The sequence below is a fragment of the Halichondria panicea genome, chromosome 7 (assembly GCF_963675165.1).
Source record: "Halichondria panicea chromosome 7, odHalPani1.1, whole genome shotgun sequence".
Taxonomy (NCBI): Eukaryota; Metazoa; Porifera; class Demospongiae; order Suberitida; family Halichondriidae; genus Halichondria; species Halichondria panicea.
In genome coordinates, this window is record NC_087383.1 from 3,234,163 (window position 1) to 3,249,838 (window position 15,676).

General features: G+C 41.6%; 3 protein-coding genes across 4 annotated transcripts; all 3 read right to left on the reverse strand.

Moving 5' to 3' along the window:
- Window positions 1-438: 438 nt before the first annotated feature.
- Window positions 439-6,129, reverse strand: LOC135338958 (splicing factor Cactin-like). The gene is given in 17 exon segments (XM_064535052.1): window positions 439-619; window positions 856-918; window positions 973-1,023; window positions 1,092-1,175; window positions 1,392-1,502; window positions 1,775-1,873; window positions 2,012-2,121; window positions 2,344-2,584; window positions 2,731-2,850; window positions 4,609-4,860; window positions 4,952-5,043; window positions 5,144-5,198; window positions 5,356-5,418; window positions 5,478-5,516; window positions 5,577-5,693; window positions 5,747-5,812; window positions 5,866-6,129. Coding segments are annotated over 17 exon segments (1,839 nt in total). The 5' UTR covers window positions 6,016-6,129; the 3' UTR covers window positions 439-493.
- Window positions 6,130-10,505: 4,376 nt separating this feature from the next.
- On the reverse strand, window positions 10,506-15,037 carry LOC135338714 (gamma-aminobutyric acid type B receptor subunit 2-like). Of its 2 annotated transcripts, none has more exons than XM_064534769.1 (11): window positions 14,727-15,037; window positions 14,456-14,596; window positions 13,109-14,254; window positions 12,475-13,056; window positions 12,254-12,424; window positions 11,937-12,090; window positions 11,739-11,865; window positions 11,574-11,681; window positions 11,380-11,526; window positions 10,966-11,301; window positions 10,506-10,890 (listed from the first exon to the last, which is right to left on the reverse strand). In XM_064534769.1, the coding sequence occupies exons 7-11, from the start codon at window positions 11,805-11,807 to the stop codon at window positions 10,867-10,869; spliced, it is 684 nt and encodes a 227-aa protein (XP_064390839.1). In that variant the 5' UTR covers window positions 11,808-11,865; window positions 11,937-12,090; window positions 12,254-12,424; window positions 12,475-13,056; window positions 13,109-14,254; window positions 14,456-14,596; window positions 14,727-15,037; the 3' UTR covers window positions 10,506-10,866. The 2 variants fall into 2 exon arrangements, with proteins under 2 accessions (XP_064390839.1, XP_064390838.1); XM_064534768.1 differs by having other exon boundaries at window positions 10,507-10,918.
- Window positions 11,933-14,939, reverse strand: LOC135338959 (gamma-aminobutyric acid type B receptor subunit 1-like). The gene is made up of 8 exons (XM_064535053.1): window positions 14,727-14,939; window positions 14,456-14,596; window positions 14,084-14,254; window positions 12,847-13,056; window positions 12,778-12,784; window positions 12,475-12,701; window positions 12,250-12,424; window positions 11,933-12,090 (listed from the first exon to the last, which is right to left on the reverse strand). The coding sequence occupies exons 1-8, from the start codon at window positions 14,937-14,939 to the stop codon at window positions 11,933-11,935; spliced, it is 1,302 nt and encodes a 433-aa protein (XP_064391123.1).
- Window positions 15,038-15,676: the final 639 nt, after the last annotated feature.

Genomic DNA, 15,676 nt, shown 5'->3' on the forward strand with positions numbered 1-15,676 from the left:
ATGTACGTGTACTGAGAGCGCAGCGTTGGTTGGACTCCGCCCAACTACGGAAGACCATCATAGTCGAAGGTTGGAAGATCACGCCTCTATAATTATGCTGACAATGGTCAGGTAGCTAGATAGCCTCTATTCAAGGCCGATTTAATCGGCCTGGAATCGAGGCTAGTAGCTAGAGCTCTACTAAAGGCTATTTTAAAAAAGATGATTTCGAATGACCCAAGAAGGACAGCTGTGTCTATGCTCTGTTGGCATCAGACACCAATCCTGACACTCTATGACCTTGTCTCAAGAGGTGGATGCTGTTTTATTGAGTGATATGTGTCGAATGTACACAAAGGGACCACTGGACTTTGCTGAGAAAGTGTATAGTTATGCATCAGCAGAATTGGGATAGCATGCAGATAATTTTTATAAGAACTTTTATTTTATTATGATTATAAACCATATCACAGATTAAAATTAATTATGCATGAGTATATAAGTTCCATGTGTTCTATCTTCTATATCTGTTCCTCTTGAACCGGAACCAGAGTTGCAGGATGTTGTTGTTGAACTGACTCCGGAACCCGTGCTTCCAGGAGCACTCCCATTCTCGATGCACTATCTTGAAGGCAATATCCTATATGGGATAAATAGAATCTCATCACTAGTTCACTAAAATTAAAAGGTACACAGTGCAGTACATGGATACTTCAGAAACCATGTATGTATACAATTATAGTCTCGCGGGCGAACCGATTTTGATCAGTATATATCAGTCTTCAAAGTATGGCCCACAAGACTAGTTGTATACAGTAGCCTATGTAGTTACTAAATACTAAAAGTGAACAGGGGGGGGGGGGGTGGCGTACGTACCTCGTAGGGGGGACCAGCTTGAAAACGAAGTGTGGCAAAGTCCGGATCGCCAGGAATGGGTATCTGTGATTACCATAGTGATAATGTACACACGCGCGGCAGTGACTGTGATCTTACCAGAGTGTATTGCGGAGTCTTTCTCTTGTCTATGAGATCAGGATAGAATATCTGTATTTACGGAGAGGGGGGAGGAGATTTCACAGAGGCTACAAACAAGGAGAAGAGAACTAACTTACATTGAACTTATATCCCTGTACAATCTTTGGAGGGGGATTGTCCATGTCGTAATGAGTTTGGTTGTACTTGTTCCACTCAAAGCCCTGCAAGTAATAGCCAGACAAATAAACGATGCTAGTATTAGTGTAGTTTACAGTGCTCAGATTGCCCGAAATAAATGAAATGATATCAACCAATTAATTAACTACAAACTGTTCCAGTTGTCTGAACACTTTCTGTGCCATATTACAGTAATTTAACAATGCCACCATCACCGCATACAACACCCTTGCCCCACCCCCAATCACGCCCACTCTCACCGTATGCACTCTGTTGAAGAACCTCGGCTTGCGTGGGCGGTACTTCTCCTTCCAGATAGGATCCCTCAGTTGCAGGACTACCTCAGTGTTGAAGTCGTATTCCTCCTCTGCCTGTACGGGTTACATATTACACAATTTGGGAATCAAATTTACCACTATCTAGCATATCATAGTTTAGGTAATACCTTAAGGTGACATATTTTCACAGGTAGATTTGTTTGCGTTTTTACAGTTTTGTACATTTTGCGGTATAATTTTTTGCGAAATGTCGATCTGGATACATTAAACAAGAGGGCGGCAAAATTATTTGCGAGTACTAATTTTTGCGATTTTACTCTCATTCGCAGAAATAGCAGAAATTAATACACGCGAAAATATGTCACCTTAAGGTATGTAACCCGTACAGGCAGAGGTGGTGACGGCTGAGGACGACTACAGCCTACGCCATGGTGATCAACGCCAAGTGATGGACGGGGGGACATCTGTGAACGAGTACAAGGAACTCAAGATGACACGCATCGTTGATACTATAAGTAAAGTATTGGGGCCTAATATAACAGAATGGCCACTGCCCATACACACACACACAGCTAGTACAGTGTAGTGACTACCACTCTCACAGTATCCTCCAGGTCTGAGGGCTTGAGGAGGGTGGGGCTATAGTTGCCAGCCTCATAGGCAGCGTAGGACAGTTCCAACAGCTCCTGTTCATCTATCAAGTTGTCTTCCACTGTAGAGGAGGGGGAGTAAGTACATATAGCATACTAGTGTACATTCAATGCACGTACATGTGCTGTATGTAGACTGGCCATCAGACACAGCTAGCAAACATTGCTATGGCTATAAATAATTATACATGTACATGAGATGAAACTCGCTAAAAAGCTACAAACGCTCAGCCACCAATCTGTACTGGCTGTAATGATAATTATGTATAATTAAGTAGCCTCACTCCTCAGCAGCGATGGTGGTGCTGGTCTGTTGAGAGCTCTCTCCTGGCTCAGTCTTGTCTTGTTCAGGATCTTCAGTGGGTGTGGCCTCGGGGACGGCAGCTTTCTCCCCTCCCTCATCTTGCTGTGAATAATGAAAGAGTATAGTAGACTGTTAGGCATGATGGTATATCCCCTCACTTGTTGCTTCAGATGTTGTAGTCTACTCCTCAACAAAACTTGATGTCTGTCCTTCAGTCTAGCCTGTGAAAAGTAAAGCATTTTCAACAACTACCAGCCAACAATCAATAGATAGATATCAGATATCAGATACAGTAGCTACAGAAACTGTAAAGGCCGAAATAAGCTGCTTTTGGTGGGTTATCTTTAGTCCCTCTCCCCACCCTCACCCTGGCCATGTGAGCCTTCAGCTGAGCAAGAAGTGCCTCCCAATATCCCACATCTGTCCCAGGGTCACTGCCGTGGATCTTCCTGTTGATCTGATCCTCCAACAACACCAGCTGGTCATGCTGCCAATCGTCAGGGGAAACACAGTTACAGTACATGTACAACTAGCAAAGTAGTGGGTTTGCCCGTGTTTAGCAATATTTCAATTATTTTGACTCATGTTCAAACTGTTCTATCTCTGCAGGGAAAGGCCACATCAAGGAACTGGCTAGACAGATAGTTTATTTAGCCTTTTCTCTCTTTGTATCTCTCATTTCATAATCCATGAACATTTTGATGAATGAATATTGTCATTTTAAAAATTGCACTATTTCGACATTTCACCGCTCTTTGTCTGACTGACTAAGTAAGTAAGTAAGTGAGTAAGTAAGTAAGTAAGTTTCTTGCCCAGCATTTGCTCCAAGTACAGCCATCTCCAGGACATTCTGCACAGGGTTTCCAAACGACTACAACCTGGGTTACAAAGCGCTTCTTCAGATTTGCGATTGCTTCCACAAGGCAGATGACCTCTCAGCCTCTATTTCTCTTACCTAGACAATTCCGCCATCTTTAATGACTCACAGCAATTGCGTTGTGGCCAATTAATAATAGATAGGCGTGGCTAATAAACCGTGCGCCTAACTTGAATCAGTGCAGCAGTGCTTTTCCAGAGCCTGAGGTGTTGCTTTTAATCACACTGTTCAGCTCTAGCTCCCTTTCTCTGACAGGCATGCTATATGCACTGGCTAGATATCATGCTCTTAAAATTGCTGTCATTTAATACTGATACAAATTCAACATATCAAGCAATAATTATTACTCATTACTATAATTATTAGTCCAGAGATATTCGAGAAGATATCTGATTAGTCCTGTCTTCTCTTCTTGAACTTCTGTACTGCCTCTTGACGTTCCACTTATGCATGTCATGATACGTAAACTATACTGAAAAAGAAAGGGAATCCGACTATAAAAACATTTGCAATGTGAAAAATTGCTAGGATTGGCCAGGGGAACCACAAAAAAGCGTGGAAACAAGAAATCAGACGAGAGCATAACTCCAATCCGTTACAACGTCATGAACATGTACAATACATAGTATATTAAATAATAGACTGTGTTCCAGATCCACCACATCATTCCATGCAGGTCACCAGTACGGTCCGTGCATGCATGTTATACTACGCATGGATGGACTGTGTGTATACCTGTGCTCAACACTGCATGTATTAGGAACATCAATTCATCACAAATCATCATGATTATGTGCCCGCACATTCCAAAATGGATAAATATATAGGGATTGGTCATCACTCCACCAGTAAAAATTGCGTGGCATATTGGCTGGGAAAACATGGGAAAACTACCAGTACATGTGATTGACGTTGTAACAGATTGGAGTTATGCTCTCGTCTGATTTCTTGTTTCCACGCTTTTTTGTGGTTCCCCTGGCCAATCCTAGCAATTTTTCACATTGCAAATGTTTTTATAGTCGGATGTACTATACATTCTAATTAAGGCCATAACTTCAGTACCGTTGATCCAATGTCAACACTTTTATGATTTTCTGAAAGCTTAGAAAGAGACCTTTCAAATGATGTGAAAATACAAAATACGATGAACAAAATTTCGTCCGGGCCATAATTTGTCGTTTTTCGGCCTTGGACCATGGGCTATTATCCATGGTACGGCCAAATTGGCAAATACTTTTATACGATTTTTGATGACACCATTTCAAAGGCATCTTTCTAAACGCATAAAATAGTTGATATTGGATCCACGAAATTCAAATTATGGCAGCTACGGAATTCAAGTTATGGTAGCTACAGAATTCAGCTTACACTCTTTCCCTTGAATACAGAGTTGACCTCTGTCATAACAGAAGGGTTAATGACGGCCCTCTGTCCAGCCCCGCCCCTATCCACACCCACTGCCACACCCATAGAGTCCTCCACCTTCTTAAGCTGTGTGATCTCATCTTCACATACAATGGTCATGTCTTTCCAATAGTCGATGTTGGTTGCTCCAACTTCTATTTCCGAGTACACCTTTATATCCTCCAGTAGGTCCTCTAGGTCGACAATGTTAAGTCCCTATGATGGAAAGAGATACGGCAGTATTTCTTAGGGATGCCTATGTTACTATGAACTAGTGGCTCTGGTTGCTGCAGACTGTAATGGCTACCTTGAGGAGGTAGTAGGGCTCCTGCACTTCAATGTCCTCTCCCTCCTCTGTGGTAGAGCTAATGTACTTGGCCAGGAGGTCAATAGGTTTGGCTGTGTGTGTGTGTGTGTGTGTGTGTGTGTGTGTGTGTGTGGGGGGGGGGGGGGGAGGGTGCTGGTGGTGGTTACCAGAAGGCTACTCTAGCTAGCTTACCTTTGCCAGTTTCAATGCGAATCTTTGAGCGAAGTCTGGCTTGGTCCAAGTGAAACTGTAGAAGTGCGAAATGTTAGTTAGTTCGGAGAAATAGCATCACAGGGGGTATACAGATACGTACATGGATCACCACAGGGGGTATTCAGATACGTACATGGATCACCACAGGGGGTATTCAGATACGTACATGGATCACCACAGGGGGTACTAACCTGATCCTCTTGTGCCTCCCACTCTTTGAACATCTCCGCCTCTTTCATTCGCTGGAGCAGTTGCTGAGTGGGTGGAGTGGGTGGAGGGTAATAGTGAGGTATGCTATAACTCTAGTACTCACTGACTCATCTTCTCTGGCTTCCCTCTCCTTCTCTCTCTCCTGCACACACACACACACATGACAACACCGCCAACACACATGGCAACAGTTACTACTCACAGCTTTCCTTTTCTTGACCTTCTCCAGCTCTCGTCTGGTTTCATCTTGTCGTTGATTTTCCCTCCGCTCCACCTCCGTCTTGCTCAACTTGAAATCACTCACATCCTGCTGCCTCTTCTGCAAGCCAACATTTCATTGTATAATTCTTATATTATAGTACTATACATTACCTTGTCCCATACAAATCTGTCTAATAACTGGTTGTCTCCAAATGGATTGTCTGCATTTGTGTATCCCTGGAAACAAGTCATGTGATCAACAAGCCACACACACCATATCGGCCACTCACCAAGTACTCACTGTCCCATCCCTCTTTCTATCGCTGACGTCTTAAATTCTCTTCCTTCTTTGCCAACCTCCGTTCTCGTTTCTCCTTGGGTGTCTCCAGTGCCTTCATGATGGCTTTCTGTCTCCTGCTCTCATCACGCTCGCGTCGCATTTTTACTGAGCTATATTAAAGCATAGATTGAGTAGTTAAGTTTAGTTCTCCCTCCTTAATCTACGATTAAAGACAGCAGCCTAGCCACGTGTAGTTAGTTAGTGGGCGTGGCTGGAAATGATGGGCCACGCCCAAGTGTTTCCTTTATAATTTTTTTTTTTTTTCGGGGGGGGGGAGGAAGCCCCTTAAATAATTATTATACACATGTGAGGCAATAGAAATATAAAAAATAAATAAAATGAGAGGAATGGAATTATGAGTTCAGTTTATGTCTATCTCCGCTGTGCGGACCAGGTCAATAGAGGGCGGAGCTTTAGAAGCGTGTCCAATACTTGAACGAGCACCTCTAATGCATTGAATAGCTGATCGGAGAAGAGAGAAGGTAAGGCGGCAGCGGAGCCAGGCCAGGGTGGTTGAGTATGATTGCTCCCATTTATCGGCAAGACACGCGGATAACCTTTTGTAAAAAGTAGTGGCTTCCGTGGCCAAGCCTCCAGTGGCAGACAATACAAGTGGAGTGAATGACGAGTGTTCTACTTCTCTTATTCTCTGTTCATATGCCCTCTTTTTGATGGCTTCATGTTTGCGATAGCAAGCAGCTAGGCTTGTCTGTCGGTTGGAGCCTGCGTGGGGATTGAAAACTCTGATGTCAAAGAAGGTACGTTCATAACGGCCTCCCCAGAAACCGTTAGCAGCAATGTCCAGTCTTGCCCCATCCTGGGAGTTAGAGGTGGCATATGAGAGGGTTTCACCAGTTAGGGGTTGCAATTTCCATGCACTATAAGTGGTCTATGCATAAATGCCTATTACTGTGTAAGTAATTACTGTCTATAAGTTAGTCATGCCTATACTTGTGACAACATTGAACACTACAGTGTCCTTTCATCTGATGACTTTCTATTCCCATGCATGCACATATGGAGCTCTTGCAGAACATCAGACCAGACTGGATGCGTTTCAATGAAGGAATGGATTATATCTCTCAATCACCTCAAGAAATGAACAGGCTGAGCTATGGGTTATCAGGTGAAACAAAACAGATGCTACTCTATGCAACTGTTTTGGATACTTACGATAATAAGCAGCCATTTAATAACTACAATTCCTAATAATCTTTCTTCCGAAGCATCTTTAATATTGTGCTGCTTCCTCCAGCCATATACTAACCAACACTGAGAGGCTCTTTTACACCCTTGCATTTCTATACAAACGGGGCGTTTCTAGAGATTGAAGCAGGGGGGTGCTCAAGAGCACAGAAAAAAATGGGGCCGTGCGTGCGCGATTTTACGCACCCGTATTTATTGCAGCGCGTCTTTTACGTGCAACCATACTGTAATGCATCATGATTGGCCTGCTTGAGCGTAGCAGCTTGCAGGCATACTACAATTCCTAATAAACGTTTCTTTCTTCCGAAGCATCTTTAATATTGTGCTGTTTCCTCCAGCCATATACCCAGACTTGCGCTTTCAACTGCTGACTGTCTGTGCTCTACTTACTTGCACATATACCATCTCCCAGACTTGCGCTTTCAACTGCTGATTGTCTGTGCTCCACTTACTTGCACATAATTATACCATCTCCAAGACTTGCGCTTTCAACTGCTGATTGTCTGTGCTCCACTTACTTGCACATATACCATCTCCCAGACTTGCGCTTTCAACTGCTGATTGTCTGTGCTCCACTTACTTGCACATATACCATCTCCCAGACTTGCGCTTTCAACTGCTGATTGTCTGTGCTCCACTTACTTGCACATATACCATCTCCCAGACTTGGGCCTTCAACTGCTGATTGTCTGTGCTCCACTTACTTGCACATATACCATCTCGTGGCACTGGAGACACCCAAGGAGAAACGAGAACGGAGGTTGGAAAAGAATGTAGAGGGATGGGACAGTGAGTACTTGGTGAGTGGCCGATATGGTGTGTGTGGCTTGTTGTGTGTGGCTTGTTGATCACATGACTTGTTTCCAGGGATACACAAAAATGTTTCCTATACAATAATGAAGTCCTACAACTGCTTTACTTGTACACAAAGTTGTCTCTCTGTTTGCCAGTGCCCGGTTGGCGGCGGTGACTGTTGGTGGTTTTCTCGAAATGATCTGGAAGGAGGGTATAGGATGACAGCAATTAAAGATTGAATAATCAGTACAGCCCTACCTTTAGCAAACAATTTTATACTTCACTAGGGCACAAGTATAATTGCACATGCTTACCTTCTGCCTATTATCGAACCAGTTCTGTGCAAAAAATAGCAATGAAACATAATTGCATCAGTAGAGCATCCACCCTCTGAGTTGACATATAAATGACGTGATAACTAACTTATGATTATTCTCAGGGTACATTGAACGACCTTCAGTACCCCCTCAGATCATGTATATATTGAGCAGGGTTGGTAATGAACTGCGATATCCCATCCACTGCTTGAGATAAGAGTGTGGCCAGGTTCATCCTCATGGCCTTCTCAACCATCATGAGCCATTGATTTATTTTGGTTTTTGCCTTTTCCCATCTGCCAGGAATAGAATCTGGCAACAGCAGCTATAAAAGTATCATGCCATCATTATTATTTACACTTATGCAATCTAGCATGAGCTTTAAACTTTTCATTTAATTGTTAAATTGTTTAAGCGGATGCAATCACCTGCATAATTACGGCTCTCATGGCGGGTGTCTTGGCGCGTACAAACAACATGTGGAATATTTCCCATCCCATCATTTGATCCCCTCCGATCCTAGTACACACTAACACTATAATTATTATACTCACCGCTCTAGGTAAGATCTGCTCTTCTGGAGCAATTATTTATTGGTGGATTAAGAAAGTCCATGCAACGTTTCTTTATGATTGCTTCCTCCCCATCAAGTTTCTAACTACACAAAGAAACTTAAGTTATCTTAATCTATACAAGGATCGCCTGCCATCCACTGATTATGGGGAATGATCGGGAATCTTAGCAAACAATTTTATACTTCACTAGGGCACAAGTATAATTGCACATGCTTACTTTCTTTCGGTTATCCAGCCAGTTCTGTGCAAAAAATAGCACATGAAGCATAATTATGTTTAACTTATTGAAATTAAGTCACTCACTCTGATTTGCTGCTCGGACAACTTGGTGAGCCTCATAGCTTCTAAGGTCGGCTTTCTTAATCCACCAATAAATAATTGCTCCAGAAGAGCAACCTTTCTTGGAGAATGTCGTGATGCTCCCATAGTTGATAGTTGATAGTTGGCTTATTGTTTCTTAGTGCTTATTCGTCCATCACAGCCACACAGGTGGGGCTGGCATGGTTGGATGGATTGATCAAGCTTCGTTTTGGCCTTTTCAACCATCATGAGCCATTGATCTTGGAGTTCGTTTCTTGTTATTACTACATAATTTATATACTAAACGCATGAGCTTGCAATGCGATGGTTTCCACCAAAACTCAACATGGATGCTCAGTAGAGCATCCACCCTCTGAGTTGACATATAAATGGACATGATAACTAACTTATGATTATTATCAGGGTACATTGAACGACCTTCAGTACCCCCTCAGATCATGTATATATTGAGCAGGGTTGGTAATGAACTGCGATATCCCATCCACTGCTCGAGATAAGAGTGTGGCCAGGTTCATCCTCATGGCCTTCTCAACCATCATGAGGGGACGGCACTAGGGAATAACGGAGCAGCCTCCTCCCCTTGCTAGCTGTGTCTGAAATTGTGACTTGTTTGAAAATGTCTGCAGAAACAAAAACAATTCTATTCACAGCATGATTGATAAAGTACACAACATTAAAATTATGCATGAGAAAACAATTCTATTCACAGCATGATTGATGAAGTACACAACATTAAAATTATGCATGAGAATAGGCTACTCAGGACTGTTTGCGCATGCGCAAAATTATTGGATAATGCAGAGAACGAGCCCCACCCTCTCTTTGTTTTGCAGCAATCAATGCCGTGTGGGTCGAGTGTGACAATGTTGCTAGATCAACTGATTTTCTAATTTTCAGTTTGATAGCTCTTCCTTTTAATGGGGTGGAAGAATACGTAATTGTAAGCTCTTTGATAGAGTCGATCGGATCTCGTTCTGCAGTGGTCGAGAAGCACACACAAGTATTGTACCAGTAGTCATCGTCCATCCCTTCTTCGTACAGCACTTCGAGTATTGCTACTATACATCAGCTCCGTGGCACTGTTAATGCTGACACCTTATTGGGACCATTTCCCTGTGCCGGTTGTATAGGTGGGAGGGGTCTAATTCCCCTGTAACTCATGAGGACCTGGACAGGCTTGTCAGGGCCATCGCCGTCTCGATAAGAGTTCTTTTCCCATCCCCTCATACCTGTAAGATTGCGATTTGCTCAGGAGTCTTGTATTCTACTGTTAAACTGATGTGCAATGCAGCATACATAATTATCGTAATTGCAATTTAATAACTAATTGATTTTGTATACTATTATAATGCTATACATTAAACAATCACAAATACAAATCACAACTACAAACTACAAATACAACACATAATTAAGTTTCAATGTCCGCCAGTTGATATCTGCATGCAGCAAAACAACAAAAACAACAAACAACAAAAAAATAAGTGGCTGAGATTATTTTAAGGGTCCTTTAGATCTTAAGTATCAACCATACAACAATTCTAATTTATTTGCCTATAATTATACCTAATGTTCCCTAAGCCTACTATAGTCAAGTGCAAATGTATACCTGATACTCTTTTAATCTCTTCTCCAGTGCCGTAACTTTAGATTCCAATTGATAAATCTTTGTTGAACCACTGTCACTCTTGAGTGCCGAGATGCTAATGACCGTGTCTTGAATTCCATTAATAAATGTCATTGCATCAAAAACGTGTTCTCCTTTAGGGTTTTTGTACAAGCTCACCATCTGCAAAAAATTGTTTTTATTATTTCCTACAGTATACAAAACATTACCTTTGGAATAAAGACCATACTCAGACCCACGTTGGTTGACACTATCAAGCTTCCTGAGAACAAAAGCTCAATGACATTTCGCCGATTTCCTAAAGCAAAAGTTGATACTAGAATTACAAGCAGTGAAATTGCTGAGACGTAGATTGCTGCTATAATGTATCTGGAGTTTTTCAGTGCCTTTATTTTGACTTTGCGAGTACGAAACACCAGAATAATTCCGATTAACTGTAGTATTGCGAGGTAGATGGACGTAACGATCACCCATGCAGTAGCCACTGGTGTTCGACTAAAACTATAGCAAAACCAAGCCACCTCATCAATCCTCAATCCGTACTCCTGTAAAATAGAAGGAAGTCAATATAATTATAATTTAGCCAGTTCCTGTTTTAAAATTTATGGCAAGTTATTTCTCACATTCATTGGAGCACTTGGTGGTTCTTCATTTGGTGCCTTATACGACTGTGGTTGCAGTATCGGAACGGAAACTTGCAAAACTGATAGCAGCGTTCTGATTCCAGTGATAACCAGCGCAATCACTAGAAGGTGCCAGTCTTTCCAAGTCTACAAGGAAACGTTTGTACGACACGTGTCGTCAATTTCTATTTTACCTTCTTGTTTGTAGTTGGATTATGAAAGATGTAGTATATCCTCCCCATTGTGACCAGAATTGCTCCGTAGGCTAAACAGTAGCCAATAGTATTGAGTAGAGTCGCCAGCTACAAGTCAATAAAACGAGTTATTTCACTGTCCCACAAAATTTCACAAACACTTACATAGCATCTGGCTAGTGTAATTACAGGGTCTGTACTTGGCATGACACGGAAGAAGATTGATGCATTCATGATGTAGCTCCCAGTGATAATGACATAATTTATGTTTGGACTGTTCAAGCGTATCACTCTGCATATTATTTATAAGGTATACTATACTCAAAAGACAAACGTATGGTAATACCAGTCATATAACATTACTTTTTCTTTCGCTGTTTCAAGGTGAAGACCAGACATACTGTACTATAAACAATTCCAGCAGTTGCCAATATGTAGAGGGGCACGACCAATGCCAAATGAAAGCTGACCTCCACAATGACAGGTGTGCCGTCTGGTGGAACACCACCCTCTGAACCTACATATGTCAAAGAGCAAAGAACAAACAATAGAAGCTGTAATTGGACACTCTAGACATAGACATTTAAAATTACCTAGCAAAAATAATTATTGATGATGTGTTTTTGGCATGTATATTACTGCATGGAACTTCTAAAGTATACGTATGCATGCTGACTCACTAGGATATACAGTCTGGTTGCTTTCATTGTTCTTGTATAGACAAGCTGAGCTAAAGACTCATTCACAGGCAAGATGTAAGCAATAGAAGTTCTGTCTTCATTCAGTCTGTACTGATCTACCTCCACATGAATATGTACTCTTGAACCATCGTCATTGAAAGCAACTTGACCCTGTGGTTGCATGAAGAACATAATAATTATGCTGTATAGATCTAGCTCACCGAGATTCCCACAAAGTCTGTTCTCTCCAGGTTCCACCTGATGATGCAGCCCATGAGCTGATTGGAGTAGGTGAAGTTCTCCAGTGACACCACCTCCCACTCTACACCAGTCTCCTCATCAGTCCCTCCACACTGAGTCATGTTCAATATCTCCTCTCTTGTCAGACCACGAACCATCTCATTGGTCTTGTTCAGTGCGATAGCAAATGTCCAGAGGGCATCATAAGCTAGGGAGTATGCATGTATAGCTTGATCTTGTTGCAGATGTAAGCAGTTGTCGTTCATACGAAAAATTGAAGTCACCTGAAGACTGCATGTACAAAAAAGAAAAAATGACCACAATTAAACACAGTGACACAAATTCGCATATACCACTGTGATAGGTTCTGTGTTTGATACATGACCAGAAATCCCGTGTGGAAGCAGTTGCTCTAGGGTGAGAGATCTGTGCAGGATCTCTGCTAGCTGGTTGTCAGTGCAGTTTGTTGTCTCTGGGTTCACCTCCTCTGTCCACCACCTGTCCTGGTACCAGCCGTAGGTCAACCACGCATATTTGGGATAAGTGTACCCCCTTAGATAGGCCTGTGTGATAGTAAAAAGGCAATTAACTCTTTCAGTATATAATTATGCCTACCTCACACAAAATGTGACGAGCTGTATTTGAGTAGGCGTTGAGGAAGAACACTCGATAGTCACCCTCTTAAAACTATCGCATTTATAAGATGCATGACAAAATAAAAGATTAGCCACTTACAAAGAAATGTTGATCAGCTGTAGCATTAAGGAGATTCATCACTTTATTAACTACTTCCATTTCGGAATTCCTGAGGGCACTAATTAATGTTTCCTCAGTCTGTATTTAAAATTAAGAACTAAATTAATGAAAGCACCGCGGGTGCTGATGCCTCGGTGGACACAAAAATAGCGCGACTCAGCATATTTACACTTCTTAATTGTTCTGTTCACACGTGATCTCAACATCCTTCCAACCTCCTCTGTCATAGATCAGTAGAGCCTCGATTAAAGGCCGTGTTATAATCTATTTTCTAGTTACCTAAGCACCAGCAAACAAATTCAAAAACTTACTTGGCACTCAATTATTTTGTGAACTTGGCGCTTCTATTAGAGTGGCGCTGTAATTAAAAGAAAGAATGTAAGCAAAACTCGAGAACCAAGCATTATATTTGAAAAATCCACGAATTAAAATCCATGACTAGAAGCCTATAGAAACTCTTACTTGCACTTCATTGATCCATGAGCAGCTGTAGCAGTCTACACACACACCACACTACCGTATACCTCGCTTGCACATGCGTACTGAGGCATAACAAATAGCATGGTCAAAGGGAGTTATTTATGATCAGTTCTATACTGCTGAAAACAATAATTAGCTGAAAACAATGCCAACGGCTTTGTGCTTGTCAGCATGTAATTTTACAGCACACATATCAGTCTGTGGTAATCCAGTAGGAAGACATTCGAGACTGCTGTGAAGAAACTAAATCTAATTTCCATGCCAAGTATCGGATAATCCCGCAAATTCACGGCTGGGGTACAGTTACAAACAGATACAAAATGCAGCATCATCATATAGTATCGTCTTCCTGACCTCTGTAAACAAACTTTCATCTTCAGTGAGGATGGCAATGCGTCTCCAGCCAAATTTCTGCATGAGGGTAACAATAGCTTGTGCTATGCCATTGTCAGAAGGTAGCATTTGGAAGAAATTAGGATAACGTTCTCTGTAACTAAGTCCAGTCAATGATGACATGTAAGAGATCTGAGAGATGGAAACAATATAGTCATGTTACAATATCACATTTCCTCAAACTATATCATGTGCATGCACGAAAACATATACATGTACTAGATCTAGCTGGCAATTATTAAATTGCTCTCTTGGCTGTAGGGTTTCCTCTTACACCACCACCGTACAAACAGACTATATATACATACATGATTCTAATGATAATAATTATACCTGTGATAAGCTGTTATGATGGATGATCTCTGCGACAGGCTCAGAGGCAGCTGAGCATCCACAGCCCAGTAGACCGAGGATGGTTGGTTGCAGCGGAAAAGTGGCCTCAAAGTACTCATTCAGAGATACAGTCCTGTCACACTGCATTATTTAAAATCATAAATAGATAATAATATATGTATCTATACTCCATTTTAATAAATCTACATGGTGGATCTCGTTATCTCTATAGTTGACACCATGCAGCTTAAAAAATGGCTATAGATCTCACCATTGTGTCCACCACAGGTGTGTGAGTGAGGTTGTAGCCAGGTAGAATGGAGCTGTCAGCATTAATCATCTCCTCTGCTAACTCAATGGCTGGGACAGCTTCTGATGAGTCAAAACCAAAAGTAGGTCCAGAAGTGAACAGAGCATATCTCACTTCTTGACTATGGACAGCTTCAAATAAACACCCCAATAACACAATAGATCTGGCACACATCTTTAAATTATGTTGAAACATTGCAGAACTGTCTACACTTGCTAGATATTGCTATTATTCTAGATCTAGTCTAGCTACATCTAGAAACTTTTGTCAATTTTGTAGGACACAGAGGGGGAGGGGCTGCAACTCTCATTACACATTTGTGGTATTCACTGTACTACATTACATCCCCCCACAAAAGAAAAGGATGCTCTGAAAAAGAAAAAAAAAACCCAAAAAAGAATCATCACATTTTGGCGGGAATTACCTCCCATAGAAAACCGAAATGACAACCACTTTTTTCAGCAGACACTCATTGAACCTCTCTAGGCATGCCGCATGCCCCCCCCCCCATTAAACAACATGCATGTACGTATACAGTCAGTCAAGCATTCTTAAAATTATTTCATGTACATTTTACTACTATCCTTTCAAGAATGCATATATCTATGAGTGAGATTATGACTGAGCCCCTTCTTGGGCTTTAGGTTTAACACCCCCAGCCTGTATAGATTCAATTTATATACCTATAATTATACGTTCAGGAATAAGCAAAGGTTCAATGAGATTCTGCTAAAGTAATAAAAGTGCAAGCTTAGGGATTGAAATTATTATTGGTATAATGAAATTCATCTGCTGTTTGGCAATTTTCTGTTGCAAATGCTACGAGCTCTGTATTGCAAGTGCAGCAATCCACTGCATGTACAGTGGTAGATGGTAGTTAATTCATTGTCTGCTCAGTGAACCTCTGAATG